The sequence below is a fragment of the Equus quagga genome, chromosome 18 (assembly GCF_021613505.1).
Source record: "Equus quagga isolate Etosha38 chromosome 18, UCLA_HA_Equagga_1.0, whole genome shotgun sequence".
NCBI lineage: Eukaryota > Metazoa > Chordata > Mammalia > Perissodactyla > Equidae > Equus > Equus quagga.
Window position 1 is genome coordinate 26,541,710 of NC_060284.1, and position 19,731 is coordinate 26,561,440.

Below are 19,731 nucleotides of genomic sequence, written 5' to 3' on the forward strand. Positions count from 1 at the left end.
TAGATGTGGTGTGACCTTGGCCCAGTCACTTAAGCTCACTCTTTACTTGCCTCACAGAGGGACTAAGAGAATTAAATACAAGGATCCACATAAAGCATTTAGCCCAGAGCCTTTTACTAAGTAAATGCTCAATAAATGTTAATCATCATCGTCATCTCCATCACACTATCATTGCCACCAGCACCATCATCAATTACCGAAAGTTTAAGCAGCAAAACAATGTTAACCCAACACTGGTTCCCAAGGGGCTGAGAGAGCAAAGGTAGCCAAAATATGCTGTGGAAGCTCAGGAAAGTTCCACTAAAAACAGTTGCCCAGAGGAGGACCTAGAATTATTTATTCAATCTTGATGGCTTATTCTCTCTGTCCAGAGATGGCAGAAACATTGCCTGAAATGTGTCCGTGCTATTGGCATTGGTAGCTACAGAGCAGTTCTCAGCTTGGCTGTGAAGGTGATAACCAGAGCCTTTAACTGCTGTCCCAGAAAACCCAAGTGTTGAGAAATAAGATGGACCAAATTACCAGAGAGAGCTGTGACTCTGGCACAGCCTTTGAAGAGTGCCTGTGTAGTTGAAAGGCCAATGAAACGTCCCATTGGTTGGGAAATTTTTACCCAAAAAGTTAATCCTAATAAGAGATCTACCCACTTCTAGAGATACTATAGTATCTGTGCTTACTACAGTAACACACAAAGCTGTCTGGTAGGAAGAACATTTGTGACCCTGTTATTATTCAAATAAACCAATACTATTAAGCACATGGTCATATTCCCCTTTCAATTGACTATTCCAATTCACTGAGAGTCAGAAGGAAAGCAGACTCCTATGGCCTGCACTGAGGAGAAATGATTTTAGAATCAAGAGAAAATAAACAAAAAAGGTGAGAGGAGTCACTCACGGAGTTGAAAACTGCCGGGAAACCTCCCTTATTCAGGGCAGAGTTAGCAAGCATATTTGCATATAGCCCCTGGGAAGCTGGCCTACAGTAATCTCCTCAATTTGTTGAACAAACCGAAGCAATAAACTTTCTTCACCACATGCTTCTCCACTAAACTCTAATCTCAATTAGCAAATCTCATGAAATTGCTTTGATATTTGGTAAAACTTTCCGCTTGAACTTTTACGTAAAGAAAGCACTGAACTTTCAGGATAATTACACTATATTTAAATAAAGGTAATTACCTAATTTACAAGAGGAATTACTTAGAAAAATACCACTAGACTTAAAAGAAAAATGAATGAATTACTGGAAGTTATACTGCTGCAATATTAATGCCTAATTATTGTCTGGCATAGGAAAAAGCAAGCTGCCGCCTTCAATTACCAGCAGAATTACCTCCCCCAAAATAGGTAAGAGTAACAGATGGAGTATGAGGTAGCTGTTGCTATTGTTAAACCACTTTCACAGTACAAAACAGAGCCAGCTGCTGCCCAGTGTGATATACTTTGCAGCGCAATTCATTTATTCTTCTTTCTTTCCCCTGGACCCAATAAACAACAAACTATTTGGGCAATCCATTTATAGAAAGACTGCGGCTGTTATAACTGTTTCAAATCGTTGAAAACGAACCAATAAAACGAAAACAAACAACAACAAAAACGTTGTTGAGGAACCAATAAACATCTAATAGGCACATTTCACACCAACTTTAGATGGCCGGGAAATGAATGAAAAATTATTTTGCTTCTTCAAACAGTACAGCTGAGTGTTACAGCTGAAAGGCCTCTGGAAGTCGTCTAGTCCAAACTCCTCCTTTTCCACGGAAAGAAAATGAACCTAGGGACAAGGTCTCCCAAGTCCCACAGGGAGTCAGCAGGAAAACCTAAGAGCTGTGCCCCAGGCTCCTGGTTCTAAGCCAGTGCCCTCCCCACTATGCTCTCCTGCCTTTCCAAAGTGAGCACATTCCTAGGAAAGGGGCAGATGCCACCCCAGATATGACAGTAGGAATGGCTCTGCTATTTTCACAAAGGCCACTCAACCAAAGAAGAAACTGGATGGCATCCGCATGCCTCTGTTCTGTTAGGTCCTGTCCGCTCCAGGGCTGCCCCTGCTGCCTAGTCTTGCAAATCCCACAATGCTCAGTTCAGAAATGCCATCCCTGGGCTGCCCCAAGCCTAGATCTGGTGTCAGCACCACCCAGCAGGTCCCCCAATTAAAGCCCAGCAGCTGGAGTCAGACTGTTCATCGGCGTTTGTCAAGGCCCTTGGTGCCAGGCTCCTCTCTGCCCCTCAAGGTGGTGGAAGGCAGCCTGGGACATTAGTCCGGAAATATCTAACCCCAGAGGCTTGGAATCCACTTTCACTCCCCCCAGGCTTCTCTGAGATTGACACCTTTCAACAGCAAGGATTCTGGAGTGGCACAGATTGTATCTAGACAGTGACAACTCCAACAGCCCAGATAGCCCATGCAACACTTGGTTCCACCCTCTCAGATGTTGACAGCTGCCTGGTGCGTTCTTGCTTGTTCACGCCCTTGGATGTGTGACGCTGGTCCCTGTCAGACACTCTCCACACAGTCCAGAGGGCCTCGTATCCATTCCTAATATCCCCATAGAGCCCAACTCTGCTTCTCTGCTGGTTTGGCTGGCTCGGCCTATGCCAGGCTTGGCTTTGCCCACCTGTCCTCCCAGTATTGATGCCACACCTTGTGGGACACAACCTTTCTTTCCTCCCAGAAGATGCACTTTGCTAAATGTTCCTGTGTGTGTAGGAAGAGGCACTCTTGGCTTCAAGAAACAAATGTGACTGTAAAATTCCAAAAACTAAATTATAAAAATGCATTTGGACAGTGGTTCTCAACCTTCTTTCTGCTCTGGCACCTAAGAAGGATGGTGTTCATAGACATAATACTCTCCCCAAAGGCACCTGCGATCTTGACAAAGCACCACAATAGGCTGTAGCCAGCACAACGTTTACCAGAAGATCACAGGAAGATGGGCTGTGGACTGGATGCAAGGCCAGCATGCTAGGAGGAACTCTAACCCTTTCCTGCACACTCAAGGAGGCATATGTGAACGCAAGGCAGAGTGACACCATGACAGGGACAATCTTGACTCTGATCTAATATTTAAGGAGGATCAATATTTAAGGATCATTTGCAAATGTATCACTAAACAGCCACAGGCAGCAGGAGAGCTAACTAAATAAAAGACTCCTCGGGCAAAGAATCCTAAAGCTACTAATTGGGCATTCATTTATCTTTTGAATAAAACTGGACTCTGATTTACAGAGTACAGACTCTGATTTAAAGCAGCCCGCAGGCCCCTACTCTCTGACTGAGCCTCCAGAAACGCACCTTTAGATTCCACTTGGTGGTGGATCACAGCGAGAGGCTTGGTGAACGTCTTCTTATTCTGCATCATGGCCCAGATCATCGAGGCGTCCAGTGAGGTGCAGGCTTCGTCGGGAGGCACGCACTGCAGAGAGGAAGAGCAAAGCACAGAGCTGAGGGGTCACTCGAAAAGGGGCTTCCCCAGCTCTGCCTGCAGTTGTCCTGTGTCCCTCCTCACACAGCTCACAGTTGTTTACCACAGAAAAACAGGAAATTCGGGTACTTTTCAAAGAACCACAAATAATCTGGGAGATATAATGGCAGGCTCAGTGTATTCTCAGCTGCACTTAAAGATGCAAATATCGCTGGACAGCTTATAAATACTGTCTTTTTCTTCCCCTGTCTTCCCATGAAACAACTGGAGGTTTTAGTGTTATTTAGTCTGAAAAATAAAGAAACTATAAGACAAACGTTGGCCCTTCACCAAGCTGGCTTCACATAAATGGTTCATGTTTGTGATTTGTGACTGTGGGAAACTTCATGTATTGAATTATGATGGTGACAGATTTTACATTTGTTGTCCAAAAAGATAATCATGTTGTTGAGTATGTTCGATTTTTTTTAATCCTGGTATAGGCTCACACAAAATGAAGCTTTCCAGGGTCATCTGCTTTCAATGTCCCAAAATGAAGTCCTGGGGAGTTGTGCCCAGGTGTGGAGGCCATGCGATCAGCTGCTTCCAGCTATTTTAAGGCCCAACCCCTTAGAACTAGCATGCCCAAGCCCAGTGTATCTGTTTTTAAAAAGCATAATCACGTTCCATCGCCTTTTTCTTTAAAATAACTTTGGTTCCTTGTCTAAGCTCCTCAGTAGGAGAGACTCTAATGTAAATGACACCCATTCACTTTTGTTGTAAGAAGAAATTTATCAATCATTTTAAAAGTCTATAGCAAGGCACCCCAGAAAGTTAATCAACTTCCAGCTTTTCCAGGCACAAAAGAGCAAAGACTTTTTTTGGCTTTACTGTCACTGCTGCTCTAAGCAACATGCAAGTTAGACCATATTACAAGAAGACAACTCCTTCTTCTCCCCCTCAAAAACAGAGAAAGTCTTTACAATAGCCCTCTTACAGAGTGAAACAATGGATTTTTCCGTGGAGAGGAACCATTATTGAGAGGATCCGTATTTTAGGAAAAGCCTTCTTACTTGCCAATTAGTTCTTTAGTTAAGTAAGAGTCTCTGCTTCTGTGACTAACCTACTGCATGACCTGGGCAAGACACCGAACTCTCTGGCCTCAGTTTCATCAGCAAAGGGCAGAATTGGACTCAAAGATCTTCGAGAACTCTTCCTAGAAGATTCTTTGGTTTTGTCTAGAAAGCACTCAGAAGTCAACAGAATATTAACCATAAGCAGCGAACAGAAAGTGGTAACAGCTCATCCCAGCAGTGCTCTACAAACGGTGGACTGTCATATCTATTGTCTCATTTGCTCCTCTACCCAGGAGGGAAGCTGGGTACTATTACTTCAGCTTTATAGATGAGGACATGCAGGTTCTGAGAGAGCAAGGGACTTCTTAAAGTCCTGTTAGGAAGCAGCAGGCCTTCCCTCACAGTCTCCATGCTCCTCCCATTGCATCTTGCCTTGAATGTAAATAGCGACTTTAGGTTTAGCGTCACATCCCAGGTCATCCTCTGAGACTTAGAGCTCTCCTTAGAATGCTCTGGAAGGAAATATTAGGACTAATTTTCACAGATATGAAGCTGGGCTGCTACAGGACAGGCTGGGTAAAAGCTAACAGGTAAAGGCACCAGTAGGGGCTGGCCTGGTGGCGCAGTGGTTAAATTCGCACGTTCCGCTTCTCAGCGGCCCAGGGTTCGCCGGTTCGGATCCTGGGTGCTGACATGGCACCGCTTGGCAAGCCATGCTGTGGTAGGCGTCCCGCATATAAAGTAGAGGAAGATGGGCATGGAGGTCAGCTCAGGGCCAGGCTTCCTCAGCAAAAAGAGGAGGATTGGCAGTAGTTAGCTCAGGGCTAATCTTCCTCAAATAAATAAATAAATAAATAAAAATAAAATATAAAATAAAATAAATAAATAAAGCCACCAGTAAAGACTCCTGGTAACTGCCAGGCCTCCCCTGCTAGATCTCTAACTCCTAAAAGTTCTCTCTGCCTGCAGGAAGCAGCTGGGTCCCACAGCCAAGCATTAAGTTCCCCAGGGCTTTCTACCACTGTCCACTGAGCCCCAACCTTGAGGGCCACTGGAAGGTCAAAGCCCACAAGGCCAAGGCATTGTGGGGGCCTGGAATTGGCCACCCCAAGATATGTCTCTTTGGCATGAGGATTATTTGGGGTTAGTTTCTTTTAATAAACTGCAGACAGGAAAGCAACTGAGGGGTGGAACTTGCTTGCCCCTTGTTAGGAGACATTTACATTGTAAAGGAAATCTCCATCTGTAAAGGTGCCTCCCTCTCTATACCAGGAAGAAGAGGGGGATGACCTTATCTCTCTTAACTCTCAATCAATGCCAAAGGTAAGCACTTAAATCTGCATAATAATCTTACTCCTGTTTCTGGTAACCTCCTGTAACTGACTCCCCTCACCCCCAACATCCTCCTTTGTCTTTAGCTGAAGATGATGTTTAAGGTGGGGGCTTCACTCATTTTGGCGAGTTGCTCAGCTTGCCTGAGTCTCTCCCATGTATACATGTTATAAAGCTTTGTTTAATTTTCTCCTGCTATTTTGTCTCATGTGAATTTAATTCATTCTCCGGCCAGACGAACCCAGAGAGGGTAGAGGAAAGCTCTTCCTCCCCTACAGCATCAATGTTTCCAAAAGCAACCTAAAGAACACAATCTAAATCACCTTATACATATGTGCTCCCTGATGACTATAACCAGATTTGCTATATTTTCATACGTATTATAAAATTTTCTTTGGTGTTATTGAAGAAATGAATGCCCAAGGGAATATAATAGTGCCAAGGATTCAGGTCAATGGTAATCTATCTGATAATAATAATTTTTCTCTCTACCTCTACACCGATCTCTTACAATCTATGTATTAATTGAGAGAATTCCACACATACAATACATTATTGATACAGCTGGCTTATTACACTTTTAGACACTGACTGATATGTGACTACAAGAGGATCAGAAGTCAGCTTACATTGTGTGAGATATCTACAGAATAAATGCACATATGAAATTATACATAAGTATGGCAGATCACAGAAACAAAACTAAGGCAAAGAACACCTTTCACACACAAGGCCAAACTAATGAGGTAATGAACCTTGCAGATTTCCCCCAGAGTAGCCATTTCAGCAAGGTCAAAGGGTTCTGATTTCTGTTGTGGCAACAGAATGTACTAGTTCAATATGGGGAGTGACGTGAGGCAAACATGAACTGACATGAAACCGAGAAAAATTAAAATATTTGTTAGTTTCCCTTAGAAGTCCTCCTGAGACAAGTCAACCCTATAACTCACACAGAGAAGGTCAAAAAACAATTGCAATACAAGTCTTGGCGGGACCTGGAAAAATTAATCCTCACACTGAGCTTGTCCTTCGGCTCTCTGCACTTTTGGCACCGCACGCTATCTGAATAGCAAAGATAAAGCCAGACCTCTCCCTCAATGGAAAACAGTCTTGATTTATAATTCGTAAGATACTACTAAGTAGCATGCATGGAAAAAAAAAAAATCATACTGTCAGGATTTATTCTCTAAGACTCCATAAAACTCACAGTTCCCTGCTAACACGGACTTTGTTACTTCAATTGGGCAATTCCCAAACCCCAAACCTCAACCTGCCATAACTCGTGATGAAACTTCTCCATAGGCCACTGCCTCACCTACAAATGTCAAAATAACAGTACAAACGGACAAAGGTCCACGAACCTTAGGTAACTTCTGGGGGTCCTTTTCCTTCTTGGTACACAACGTGAGCTCACACTGCAGAAAGAGCAGTGAGCTGTTGAAGACAGATTTAAAAACAAAGCTGAATCGCTTCTTATCCATCTCGGCTTGTGGGATAGGAAAGTGCACTCTCTTGGGATTGTAGAATTTCACAGATTCGTCTTTAGGGCAAATGTTCTCAATGATGGTGTAATCAGACATCCCTTCGGAGTTCGAATATGGAGAGATAAAGCACGTTTGGATGGCAAATCCCAGTTCTTGGTCAGCCTTAGTAACAGATACCTACAAAAGAACAGAAAGATCGATTCAGAAATGAGTTAGCACCTCACTTTTACTTTAGGCACAAGGGTGACATACAACACGGTCCTTCTGATGAGAGACATTGCTTCAACTTTCACAACATACTTATACAGTCTTCTTTCTAATTACAAAAGTAACATAGACTCATTGAACAAAGAGATGTTTTCCATTCAAACTTGATACGGATGGTGACAGTGAATTATTTAGTTCAAGTGCCAGCCTGGAAGATTCCAATACAAGATGAATAAGTCTATTTAGCCTCCCATAAGTCCTCTGATAAAAATAAAAGCACATCATGCACCTAAAGTGAATTTTCCAAAATAAATAAAACACCAACAGGCAAAGCCCCTACTGTCACAATACCGTATCACTTGTTAAGCAAGCTCTTTTTAAAAATTGCTCCAAAAAAAAATACAGGGGCACCATCTCTTTAACCCAGGCAGGGAGGAATGAACTTCTAAATTGCAACAAGTCCAAGTGAGCCTAAAATATTGCAGTAAAGCTACTGATTCATTTAAAGTCCTGCTTTGCAGTGAGCAGGCAGAGCTGGCCTCTGGGGCTGGATGTCAGGGACGGTGCAATCTGGTGGCGATCACAGGCCTGGCCAAGTGTCCCAGCTGCTCACAGGTCCAACCAGGCCTTGCCAAGTACTCTCCCTTCACTCTTTAAGCCCGAGGGTATTTTAAGGGAAATCTAATCTGGAAACGTTTCCAACTCATTTACACTTCCCTCTTACAAAACATTTGTATGGGTTATGTCCAAATCTTGTTAAGGTTCTTTTCTTTAGAAACAAGAAGTAGTGTTTGGCCAAGTGTAAACAGAATTCAAACCTCGAATATCTTGAACTCAGCTAAAATCCCCAGACCAGACTGGATTCTCCATTTGGTGACACATGGATCACTGTATGAACTGCCTCTTCCTTCTGTGTCTCATTCCTTGACTAAACGTAGGATCAAAATAAACTTACACACTTTAGAAATAAAGTTAGTCCTTAACCATAGGCCAACAGCCCCAGAATCCTTTCCAAAAGCATGGAGATATGAACACACTTTCCATTCTGAGATACGGAGGGGAAATCCCTGACACCATATGGAGCCTTCAGTCCGCAGCACTATTTTGAAAGATCCCTATGTAGGAACTTCAAGACCCTCAACAATGAAGATGGTATAGTAATGTCACTTTGCTGTGCCTTAAAGCTTAAGCCTCAGAACAATCTTGGGGGATAAATACTTTCATCTCCATTTTATAAATGGAGGAAAACTGAACATATAGGATAGATGACTTAGTCAAAATCATATCTAGCAAATACTCGGTAATACCAGGCTTAAACCCAGGTCTGCTGAGCCTGAGTCCATTCTCTCTTTACTGTTCCACTGCAGTCACAGGGTCAGTTCAACCAGCCCAAGATGTGGCCGTGGGAGAACACGTGGGAAGAAATTTTTCTGGGAAGCAGTGTTTGGTAGTCCGTAAACATTCACACTTCATTATTTTTAGAAATTTCTGAAAAATAAGATATTTCATCTTGGAAAGATGGCAAATTACATATATCTTATTACTCAAAAGCGCCCTTTAACATGAACTCAGGACTCTCCATGCAAAAATGTGACCGAAGAAATGCAAATCTTTTCTCTAATCTCAAAGAAAGTACGTAATGGCAGAATGTTTGAGATATGCCAAAAAGTTGCTTTGGAGAAAAAAGTATTGTCAATAATTGTTTTACTCTAAAATGGACTGGAAAGGAGTAGAAGGACTACAGGCTTTGGAGGGAGACGAGTCCCAGGAAATCACGTGCTCTGTATTCATGCACTGTGAACTCGGAGCCTCAGTTTCCTCCCCTACAGAATGAGGGCACTAATACCGACTAGATACAGTTATTGTGAGGATTTGTAAAGTCAAAATTACATGTAAACAACACAGCTCCCAGCTGGTCAATAAATGCCAGCTATTATTAGTAGTACTAGACAGATTCAAATTCTGGGGGTTATAAACAGATTTTTTAATTCCCTAAGACAAGTGAACTAAAAAGAAAAGCTACCATTATGTGACCAACTATCACCCAAAGATGACCAAAGACCGGGCGGCAAAATTGATAATGTCTTGGATTAAAGGAAGGGACTGTGAGCTACAGGGAACAGAGGATTCTGGGAGGGGATGTGGCAAAGACGGTTGGGAGAAGAAACCTGGAAATAGTTCTTTAGACCAAGCCAATGATTTAGTAAATTTTACTTACTTACCCTAAGTAAAAAAATTTCTTATCAGTAGTGGAGTCCAAACTGGGAAACACAGATGAGGCATGGCTGCTATCCTATCTAGCAATAGACTGACGAATTCTCTCTCATATTTTAGGTAATTTAAAACAACTTTAAAATAAAGCGGTTTATAACATTTCCGTCCCTCCCCAAATTCTCCTCAGTGTACTTGATATTTAAAATGATAGCAGAGAGATTTGTTCCACTTCCTTTTTATCACTTGACAATGTCTTTGACTAAATTTAATTATGAAAAATACAGATGATAAATGAAAAGATATAAATGGGAAAATAAGAATTAAAAAAAAAACGGATTTCAAGCCAGCCAGCACTGGGAAGATGGGGGGGGGGGGGGGCCAAAAAACCCAGGGGGGGGGGGATACACAGGAAGATGGGTCCACTGATTAGCATAAAGCAGCAAAGCCATAAATTAGCAAAAGCGGCACAACGGTTTGAAAAGAACAGCCTGCCGTTAAGCAGCACCAATAAAATCCACAGCACAATAAGGAGTCACTGACCAACTGCACATGCGGATTGTGCTGCCAGAAAAGCAAGAAGAAAACAACGATCTTGGATTAGACGACGTTTATCATTAGGAACAGCATGTAGAAAACCGTTCTATTCTCCCCAGTGGAGAAAGAAGGTGTACCCAAAGAAAGAGAAAACCGTTCAGAATAGGGAACCAAAGAGCCAGGAAAACGTCTAGAGCCAGTGGGCTCCGTCCCAGATTCAGTGCAAGTGTGAGAGTTATTTGTCTTTCTAAAATGAAAATATGTGCACTGAAGTCACTTTTAATATATGGAAATATCCCATTTCCACCCCTTAAGCTTCTCACCCCTCCCACGGTGAAGTATAACACCAGCTTGCGGCTTAGCACCAAAACCAGCTCATCAGATGACGACTTCTCTGTAAGACCAGCATACAGCCCGGGGCCAGAAGGATATTTATCTTCTCGAGAATCCAATCTGTGAACCTGGATACTTGCACTGCTAAGAGGTCACATTTTCTCCCTTTCAAGTGGCACTTTGAGGATAAATGATAGCAGCATCCAGCGGTAACAGTGTGGGCTCTGAGACAGACAGCCTGAGTGTGAACCTGGATTCTGAACTCTACTAGGAACTATCTGTGTGACCTTAGACAAGTAGATGCCTCAATTTCCTCATCCATAAACCAGAGATATTAATAGTCCTGTCTCATAGGATGGCTTTGAAGAGTAAAATTACCACGATACTTACAGGTGAGTATGGCACAAAATAAATCCGCAATAAATGTTGCTATGTCGTTACTACCACCACTACCTAATATTTTTGTAGTCATTCCACAGACTTATGCTATGCATGATTAGTACTGTTTTATATATAGGAAATAGTTTTAATAAATTTACAGATACATTTAGATAGTGATCTAGAAAAAAACAATTTTCATGAGATATGGTAGCATAGCATTTCACTAAAGTGTGTACAATTTAAAAGATAACGTGGGAGGTGGTTTGAAATACTCCACAGTTATTGGATAATTCCATGGTTATTGCAATACTCTGATATTTGCAACTACTGAACTACTGTTCCAAAAACGCTAAGGACAAAGCAAAGACAGGGCTTTATTAGTAGAATTCACACTGCCGATTTTGTCAAAACATTTATCTATAAAATGTTCTCTCTATTTATCAAATCCTGAAATTTCCTGCTTTGGTCAGAAATCAACCTGGAAGTGTTTTTGGAGCCAAGCCCTCACCCAGAGCTGGTCAAGGGCCGTGAGGGAGAACAAGAAGAGGTCTGTTCCAGGATGCGTCAGCTCCTGCCCCAGGAGCTATGACGACCCAGCACTAACTTACAAGCCCAAGGCTAACGTTCCAGTCTCACCTCAACATAAATGTGTCCGTTCTCTGCCACAGAGAAGATCCCCTGGGAGGGCACCAGAAAGAGGTCAGTGTTGTACAGCTCCATGTTGAAGGTGATGTTTCTGTTGGGCGGGTCCTGGAAGCTACTGGGCTTCCCCACCTGCCGCAGGCTGCAGTTAAACTGGAAAAAAATCCAGACACAGATAAATCACATGAGTTTTGGTCTTTAACATCCCATTTTTTCCCCCAGTAATCCCTAACTAAAGTCAACGAAGAAGACAACATTCTCCACAAACTACATACAAACACAACACATACCACCACAATTTCAGGTCGGCTGAAGAAGGAAGTCTCCCCCTCATCCGTATCTCCCGGAAATCCATTATCACCTGACTCCAAATCTTCATAACCATCTGGCCAACCACTACTATCCCCCAGGGATGGAACCTGTATCACAATCTAAAAGGCAAAGAAAGCACAATGTTACAAAAACACCAACACACATGCATTTGGTTGTATCTCACATAAATACCCATGTAATAATTCAAATGCAAACTGAAAATCTGACTTAAAAAGAAACTTCAAGTTTTTTTTAGGATTTCATCTTCAAAGAGACAAAAAAGAAAGAGAAACCCAATGCATGTTCAAATTAAGACTTCAACTAAAATACGTATTTTCCCTTGTGAAAAAATACAAATTGTTTCAAACAGTGGAAAACACTAGGCACTGAAACAGGGTTCAATCGGGTTGTCAACAGGCCTGCCTATACTGTGGGGGAGAGGGACTTCTCCTTATATTGAAAATTCTAAATACTAAGAGTTGGCTAATGCAAGGAGCTTTTGTTATTAGTATCCATCGAGTTTTGTATAAAGTTTGGTGAGTTAGAAGCAAAGGACCCAGTGTTACTATTGAGCCATCTCTCCTCATTTCTTCTCTTGTACTCCTCTATCTTTTCTACATTTCTTCCCCAATATCTTCCTGTATGGCACAGAGATGTAGAGAAGAACACCATGTTTTATTCCATGACATTCTATCTTAACACTGGTTAAAATGATTATTTCTAGGTTAGTTCTAGATGAGATGAAAAACCACCCATTTATGGGGAATGAGCCATGACTCCATAAATAAAATCCTAATTTCTCTACATACGTAAGATAGTTCTGCTTTTTTTTTGTTTGATTTTTTGTTTCACATGCTTAGATTTTGAATAAGTTGCAAAACAAAAATATATAGTAAGTTGAAAATTGCTACAAACAATTATAACTGGAATAAACAGCTAAAATATTCACTGAAGGGAGTAGAATGCTAAGAGAATGTAGGATAATTGCCTCTCTATTCTTTACCAGGTCCTCAAAAGTATTGATGCAATTGAAGCAAAGACCTAGGGTATTGCTTACCCCAGGTATCGTCATCATCGTCATCGTCGTCGTCATCATCATCATCATCATCATCATCACATATATATATACATACATACGAGAAGGAAGGGATTTTTTTGAAGAAGATTAGCCCTGAGCTAACATCTGCTGCCAATCCTCCTTTTTTTTGCTAAGGAAGACTGGCCCTGAGCTGACATCTGTGCCCTTCTTCCTCTACTTTATATGTGGGGCGCCTACCACAGCATGGCTTGCCAAGCGGTGCCATGTCCGCACCTGGGATCTGAATTGGTGAACACCAGGCCGCCGAAGCGGTACATGTGCACTTAACCGCTGCGCCACCGGGTTGGCTCCGGGATTTTTTTTTTTAAGATTTTTATTTTTCCTTTTTCTCCCCAAAGCCCCCCAGTACATAGTTGTATATTTCAGTTGTGGGTCCTTCTGGTTGTGGCATGTGGGACATCGCCTCAGCATGGCCTGACGAGCAGTGCCATGTCCGCGCCCAGGATCCAAAATAGCTAAATCCTGGGCTGCTGAACTGGAGCGCGTGAACCCAACCATTTGGCCCCGGGGCTGGCCCCGAGAAGGAAGGGATCTTAAGGGCTCATGATATACCATTCTCTTCTGAGGCAAATGACATTTTTTTACTTAATAGACACATTACCATAGCCTCTTATTGGTGTTAATTTAGACACAAGTTTGAAATTCCAAAATCAAGTATATCAGTAATATATGACATTCATTCTATCTGGAAAAATTGGATAACTGCAAGAAAACTCGTGTTGGAATTGGCAGGAGGGTGTTCATCATAGAGTCAAAAATTATTCCAGAGACAAAGGGAGATTAGCTGGGTCAGCCTGGCTCTGCCGTTAACTAGTCCCTCAAATCTAAGCAAGTCTTTTAACTCCCCGGAGTTCAATTTCCTCACCTGTGAAATGAGGAAGTTGAATGAGATCATCTTAGAGTTCTTTCCAGCTCAAACATTCTAAGATTGTCTGAGGAACAGTAAACTTGGGCTCACAGGAGAGTCAGTCTCCACATGAGCCACACCAACTGGAACACTTGACTGCCAGTCTTTTCTCTGGATGAGTCAAGCATATCTATCAACCGGCAGTGCAATGAACAGGAAGGAGCAGTTGCACCCCTCCCCAGCCCATGCCAAAGCTGGAGTAGGGGCTACGAGCACAGACACACACCATGTCAAAGCTCGATGCGGGGATCTTTGAGCCTTGTTTTTTACCACTAAAAGTAGAACTTGAACTGCCAAATTAACATTATAAAGTTCTTTTGGGATTTCATGTTTCAAGTTCTTTCAGTATTCACTGCCTACTGTCTATCTCTGCAAAAACAGATTTAATAGGAAGAGAAAAGATTTAGATGAACTGACAAGAAGGATTTCTCAAAAGTGTTAGCTATTGCAATGGATTATCATTGGGAGAATCTGAAATCTCCCTTTGGGTAGCTCCAAAAGTAGATTTTCTTCAATTTAGGGTCTTTCTTAGAGGTGGAGAGTGACTTGATAATAATCTCTTGAAGGCCCTTTTCAGATTTTTCTCTTTTTTTGGTTCTTTTGTTCACGAGGGAGAGAGAAGTCCTCCCACTTCTGGACAAGACTCAAATGAGGCCAGAGACCATGGTTCTGGTTGGCCCAGTTGTGTAGATGTTCTCACTCTTAGCCTAAGGGCTTGGATGTTATCCTCCTAAGAACCAGGCCATTTGATCCTGCAGCTTGGCCAGAGAGAAAAATCATAATCACCTTGCCAGTGAACCCTTTGTCACCAGGTGACGGAAGGACGGCTGGAAGAGATGACCACAAATGCTCCAACCAAGAAAACAGGGCCTCGCAACTCCCACAGATTCACCAATAAAGCAAATAAAACAAGTTCAGGGTCAAAGTACATCCCACTTTGTTGAGAACTGACAAGTGACTTTGTTCAGGTCTGGGGTATATGCCCCTCCTCATTGTTATAGAAATGTTAAGACTAATTTTAAGGTAACACCCAGCAAGACTCTGGCAAAGGGCCAACCTTTGTTCTGGAGAACACTCACAGAGTTATAGTAAACCACACCATCAGGGGCTGACCGTCGGTGCCGAGTACCACAGCCATTCAGGGGAGACTCCAAAATGAAGTGGGTGCCATTCATCTTGGCCTTGCAGGTAGGATCCAAGAGGGTGAGCTCCATCCCTGAGTAGCTGTTGGCCTGAAACAACCATCAAAGACATAAAGGGGGGCCCACGGGTAGCGCTGCAGCACAGTTACCACATTTTGCCTGTCTTCCAAGTAAAGGCTGCTGGAGGCCTGATGCCCCCTCCCCCCTTACCTCTTCCCAGCTACCACCTCTCAACAGCCCAAGGATTGTGTTTGTTGGCTTTGGAAATTCAATAGCAAAATATTGACACACAAGGATCTGGAACCCCCTTACTGAGAACAACAGGAACTGGGTGAGAATCACAGCCAAGGGGAAGTGAGCCCATCCAACTGAGAAAACAGTATCAAGTCTCCGGAGTTCAAAAGTGAAAGAGCTGGAGGGAAATAACTAACACGTACTGGGGGGCAAGCTGGGGAGGGAGGTGGCCTCTTCTCTCCTTTAAGAAATTGCACTGACCTGAAAAGAGTCTTTTTCTACAGCCACAGTCATCTTTTCATTGTCACATTTAACTGACAGGGCAACATCCATGCTCCCTTGCACCTCCTCAGGCTCTCTGGGACCAGGAAACAGCCGTATGCTGGGGATGACAGGGTCCTTTGGCCGAGGGATGCCATCTTCTCCCCCTTCCTTCTGGCCCCTCCTGGAGATATCAGGGAAGGGAAAGGGGAAACCTCCATTTCGGCCTCCCCCACCCCGGATGGGTGGGTTGTCCAGGGCAGGAAGGATGCCAGGGTCCAGCAGGATCCGTAGCTCAGGAGGGATGGTATGGATTTCCTCATCTCTCATCTCCTCTGGCAGTGACAGAAGAGGACGAAAAAAAAATCATCAGTGTTTGATGCCAGGTTATAATCATCATCATCAGAGGCAAGAACAGGAGGAATTAGCACAGAATGAGCATGGGTAAAATCACTTTTAACAAGCAATAGATAAAAGAGATGAGGAGGGGCCGGCCCCATGACCAAGTGGTTGGGTTCATGCGCTCCACTTCAGTGGGCCGGGGTTTCGTTGGTTCGGATGCTAGGTGTGGACATGGCACCACTCATTGCGCCATGTTGAGGCGGCGTCCCACATGCCACAGCGAGAAGGATCCACAACTAAGATATACAACTATGTACTGGGGGGATTTGGGGAGAAAAAGCAGAAAAGGCGGGGGGGGGAAATGATCGGCAACCATTGTTAGCTGAGGTGCCAATCTTTAAAAAAAAAAAAGAGACGAGGAGTTTGGAGCCTGAATTCCAGTCCTGGTGTTCTTTCTAACTGACTGAGTGGCTTGTGGCCAGTGGCTTATTTCTCTGTGCCTTGGTTTCCTAATTTTTAAAATTAAGAGGTTGGATTATATCAGTGGTTCTCAAATTTGTACATTAAAAGCACTTCGGGAGTTTTAAAAAAAATCCTTATGCCAAGGCTATACCCCAGGGTGGTTAAAAATCAGACTCTCTAGAGTGGTATCTAGTCACTAATATGTTTTAAAGCTCTCCGTATGATTCCATCATATAGCCAAGGTTGGGAACCATTGGATTAGATGATTTCTAAGGCCCTACAAGCTATAAAAAATCTGTAACTTGAATAAGTTGTGTGGGATAATGTGATTCCATTCAAATGCCACTGAAATACTTCCTTGAATCTAGAGATTCTTTAGAATAGTTTCTCTATAAAGATTTCTTAAAATAATATTGGTATTTTAAAATTATTTGCTACCTCCTTTTTGACTGCTAAATTCTAAAAGGTATCTGGGCAACTTAGCCTTTTAGAACTTAGTCCTGAAGGAAAAAAGAAACAGTTGCTTAGGCACACTTATTCCTTCAAAGGGGAAGACGTATTTCCATACAATCAATACTTGGTGTTTTGTCATATTTTCAACAATTTAGAGGAAAAAAAATTTCCCCAGTCTTCTTGACATCCACTCTCCAAAGACAATGGACGTATGCTTGAGGTCAATCCATCTCAGTGGGAGCTGGAAGTGAAGAGGACCAGCGGACAAAACTCTCCTTCAATACTATCTTTTTGAAAAAGATGGCACAGCTGCGTGGGTCGAAAAGCAATCAGAGCTTTGGAGGGTTTTTCATTTATATTTGACAATATCCTTCACAACAACCCTGTGAGGGAGGGCCTATTGCTTCCCCGACATTACTGAGGAGGAACAACCCGAGGCTCAGAGGCTAAGCAACTCCCGCCACCAGTGAATAATGGCGGAGGTAGGACTTGAGCCTGTACTCCTAACCTGCATTCTATCGGCACTGCACTCAGGGGCAGTACTATGGGGTTAGAAAACTTAGGATTTGAGTCTTGCTAGCAATGAGACTCTGGAAAACCCCAAGAACTTGTTAAACCTCTGCTTTCTGCTCCATCAAACTGGGGTAATAACTCCTGCATTCCCTCTATGGTGAGAATGAGAAAGCACATAGATGAGTCCTTGTGACTATTTTCCTATAAGACACAGCCTGACCTAGGACTTCTCTCCTGCAGTCCCAACTGCCCTGGCTCTCAGCTGTAAGTGATTATTAGGTACCACAGCAAGAAGCAGCCAGGCTAATCTATCCTTAATGCAATCACAGTGAAGGTGATCTATAATATCAACTGTGTGTGACTGAAACATCTGTATTAAACATAGTTTCCTCAAAATAATCACAATTCCAGATAACTTTAAGCTTTTCAGTAAAAAGAAGTCAAATAAATCATAAAATTTGCAATAGAAAAACAGCACCATATAAGCTGCAAGAAGAGTTCCTCATTGGAAAGCTTCATTTGGGGGACATTTTTAATACAGTTAAAAAAAAAAAAATCACACTTACCATTGTTTTCAAGCCGAAGATGAAATCTATTAGCCACAGGAGCCACTGTGTATGATGTTACTGGACTATAGCCATTGTCCAAAGCCCACTTGACCAGATTCTCTTGGGTTGAAGGAATGTCATCTCTTATTGATTTGGTCATTATCATGGATCTTTCACTCTCTTTCCCAAAGCCAATACTGTTAGGAGCCTGAAGATAACAGCAAAATTTCACTAATGAATCTAAAATTAAACAGTGCTTTAAATAAGAATAACTATCTGAAACCAATAGATTCTATATTGTTTATGAGGGAATTATTTATTCTTTTGATTCCTATTTTCCTTGGGCTAAGAACACTGATGTGAAAATCTTTAAGAGCAGATTAAAAGAAAACTATTCATGCTATTTGATCATATCATTTGGGTTCCTTACGTTGATAAAAGTAATCCAATGACAGCTAAGTAGTTACATATTAAGCATATCCAGTATGTTACTGCAGAGTTAGTTTAACGTTTAAATTATTAACACACACATACCAAACTTGTATACACGACTTTCCCTTATTTTTACTTACTCTTTTACATGTTTCTCTTTTTTTTTAGGTCCTAGTGGTTTATAACATTGTATAATTTCAGGTGTACATTACTCTTTATCAGTTTCTGTATAGGCTGCATCATGCTTACCATCGATAGTCTAATTTTCTTTTTTTGGTGAGGAAGATTGGCCCTGAGCTAGCATCTGTTGCTGATCTTCCTCTTTTTGCTTGAGGAAGATTGTCCCTGAGCTAACATCTGTGCCAGTCTTCCTCTGTTTTTCTCTATGTGCAACGCTGCTACAGCATGGCTTGGTGAACAGTGTGTAGGTCGTGCCCGGGATGTGAACCTGCAAATCCTGGGCCACCGAAGCGGAGCATATGAACTTAACCACTACGCCACCAGGCCAGCTCCACCAATAGTCTAATTTTTATCTGTCATCATACACATGTGCCCCTTTATCCCTTTCGCCCACCCTTATTTTTATTTAAAATTATGCATAAAGTATACAGGTGTGCATTTTATATTGCCAAAAAAAAAAAAGCCTGTGCTTCTACTCCCTATACCCTAGATTTACATGAAAGAAGGGACACCTTAGTTACTTCAGTATGGAGACCATCTCAACTTTGTAAACTATTAAATTCCATATGGTGAAACAACTGATGTTTATATTTCATTTACAGTTTATGATCAATTTGGCAAGCCTGTAATTATATTCATTTGCCAATTTTATTAACTGAATATGCTTAGATTTTATGTTCTAAATATTAATTAGTGAATTTAGGTTACTGTCCCTTAAAGTACCAATATTTTACCCAACAATACAAGTAAGTCTTAACATTGGCTTTCCCTTGGTAATCAGTTACAAAATTTAAATTGAATGATAGAAATCTTTCCGAGAAAGGATATTAAAGGACCCCGAGTACCCAGGATATGGAAGGTAAATTTCCACACCACCTCCTGACTCCTATAGCAGATCTTGTCAGGTGGTGAGGGAGCTGAATACTGCAGGGGGGACCCCAAAGAGAAGGCCCCACATTTTCAACCACTGCTCGACCAGGCCTGGCAAGCCCTTCCAGCACGCAGATTATGCCGTTTTCATGCCATATAAAAATCACTTTAATTTCCATGCCCAATTATTTTCTCCTGCATACATGCAGCATTTTTCCTAAATTCCCCATTTGTTTCTCATTCTGTTTGCCCTTAACATGACTAAATATTAATCCTTTCCCACTGTAAAACCATAGAAGATTCACAGGCTCTAAGTTCTCTTGGCATCTTCAGTTGTGGGATATTGGCTGAGGACACATATTTTCAAGTC

General features: G+C 42.2%; 1 protein-coding gene across 2 annotated transcripts in view; it reads right to left on the reverse strand.

Moving 5' to 3' along the window:
- Positions 1 to 19,731, reverse strand: part of TGFBR3 (transforming growth factor beta receptor 3) — a 187,212-nt gene that overhangs the window by 20,995 nt on the left and 146,486 nt on the right. For both annotated transcript variants that reach the window (XM_046645291.1, XM_046645290.1), the window contains exons 8-14: positions 17,898 to 18,087; positions 15,562 to 15,896; positions 15,004 to 15,156; positions 11,897 to 12,037; positions 11,601 to 11,759; positions 7,173 to 7,472; positions 3,295 to 3,415 (exon numbers count right to left, since the gene is read on the reverse strand). In XM_046645291.1, coding sequence (XP_046501247.1) covers positions 3,295 to 3,415; positions 7,173 to 7,472; positions 11,601 to 11,759; positions 11,897 to 12,037; positions 15,004 to 15,156; positions 15,562 to 15,896; positions 17,898 to 18,087 — 1,399 coding nt within the window. The remainder of the gene's footprint in view (positions 1 to 3,294; positions 3,416 to 7,172; positions 7,473 to 11,600; positions 11,760 to 11,896; positions 12,038 to 15,003; positions 15,157 to 15,561; positions 15,897 to 17,897; positions 18,088 to 19,731) is intronic.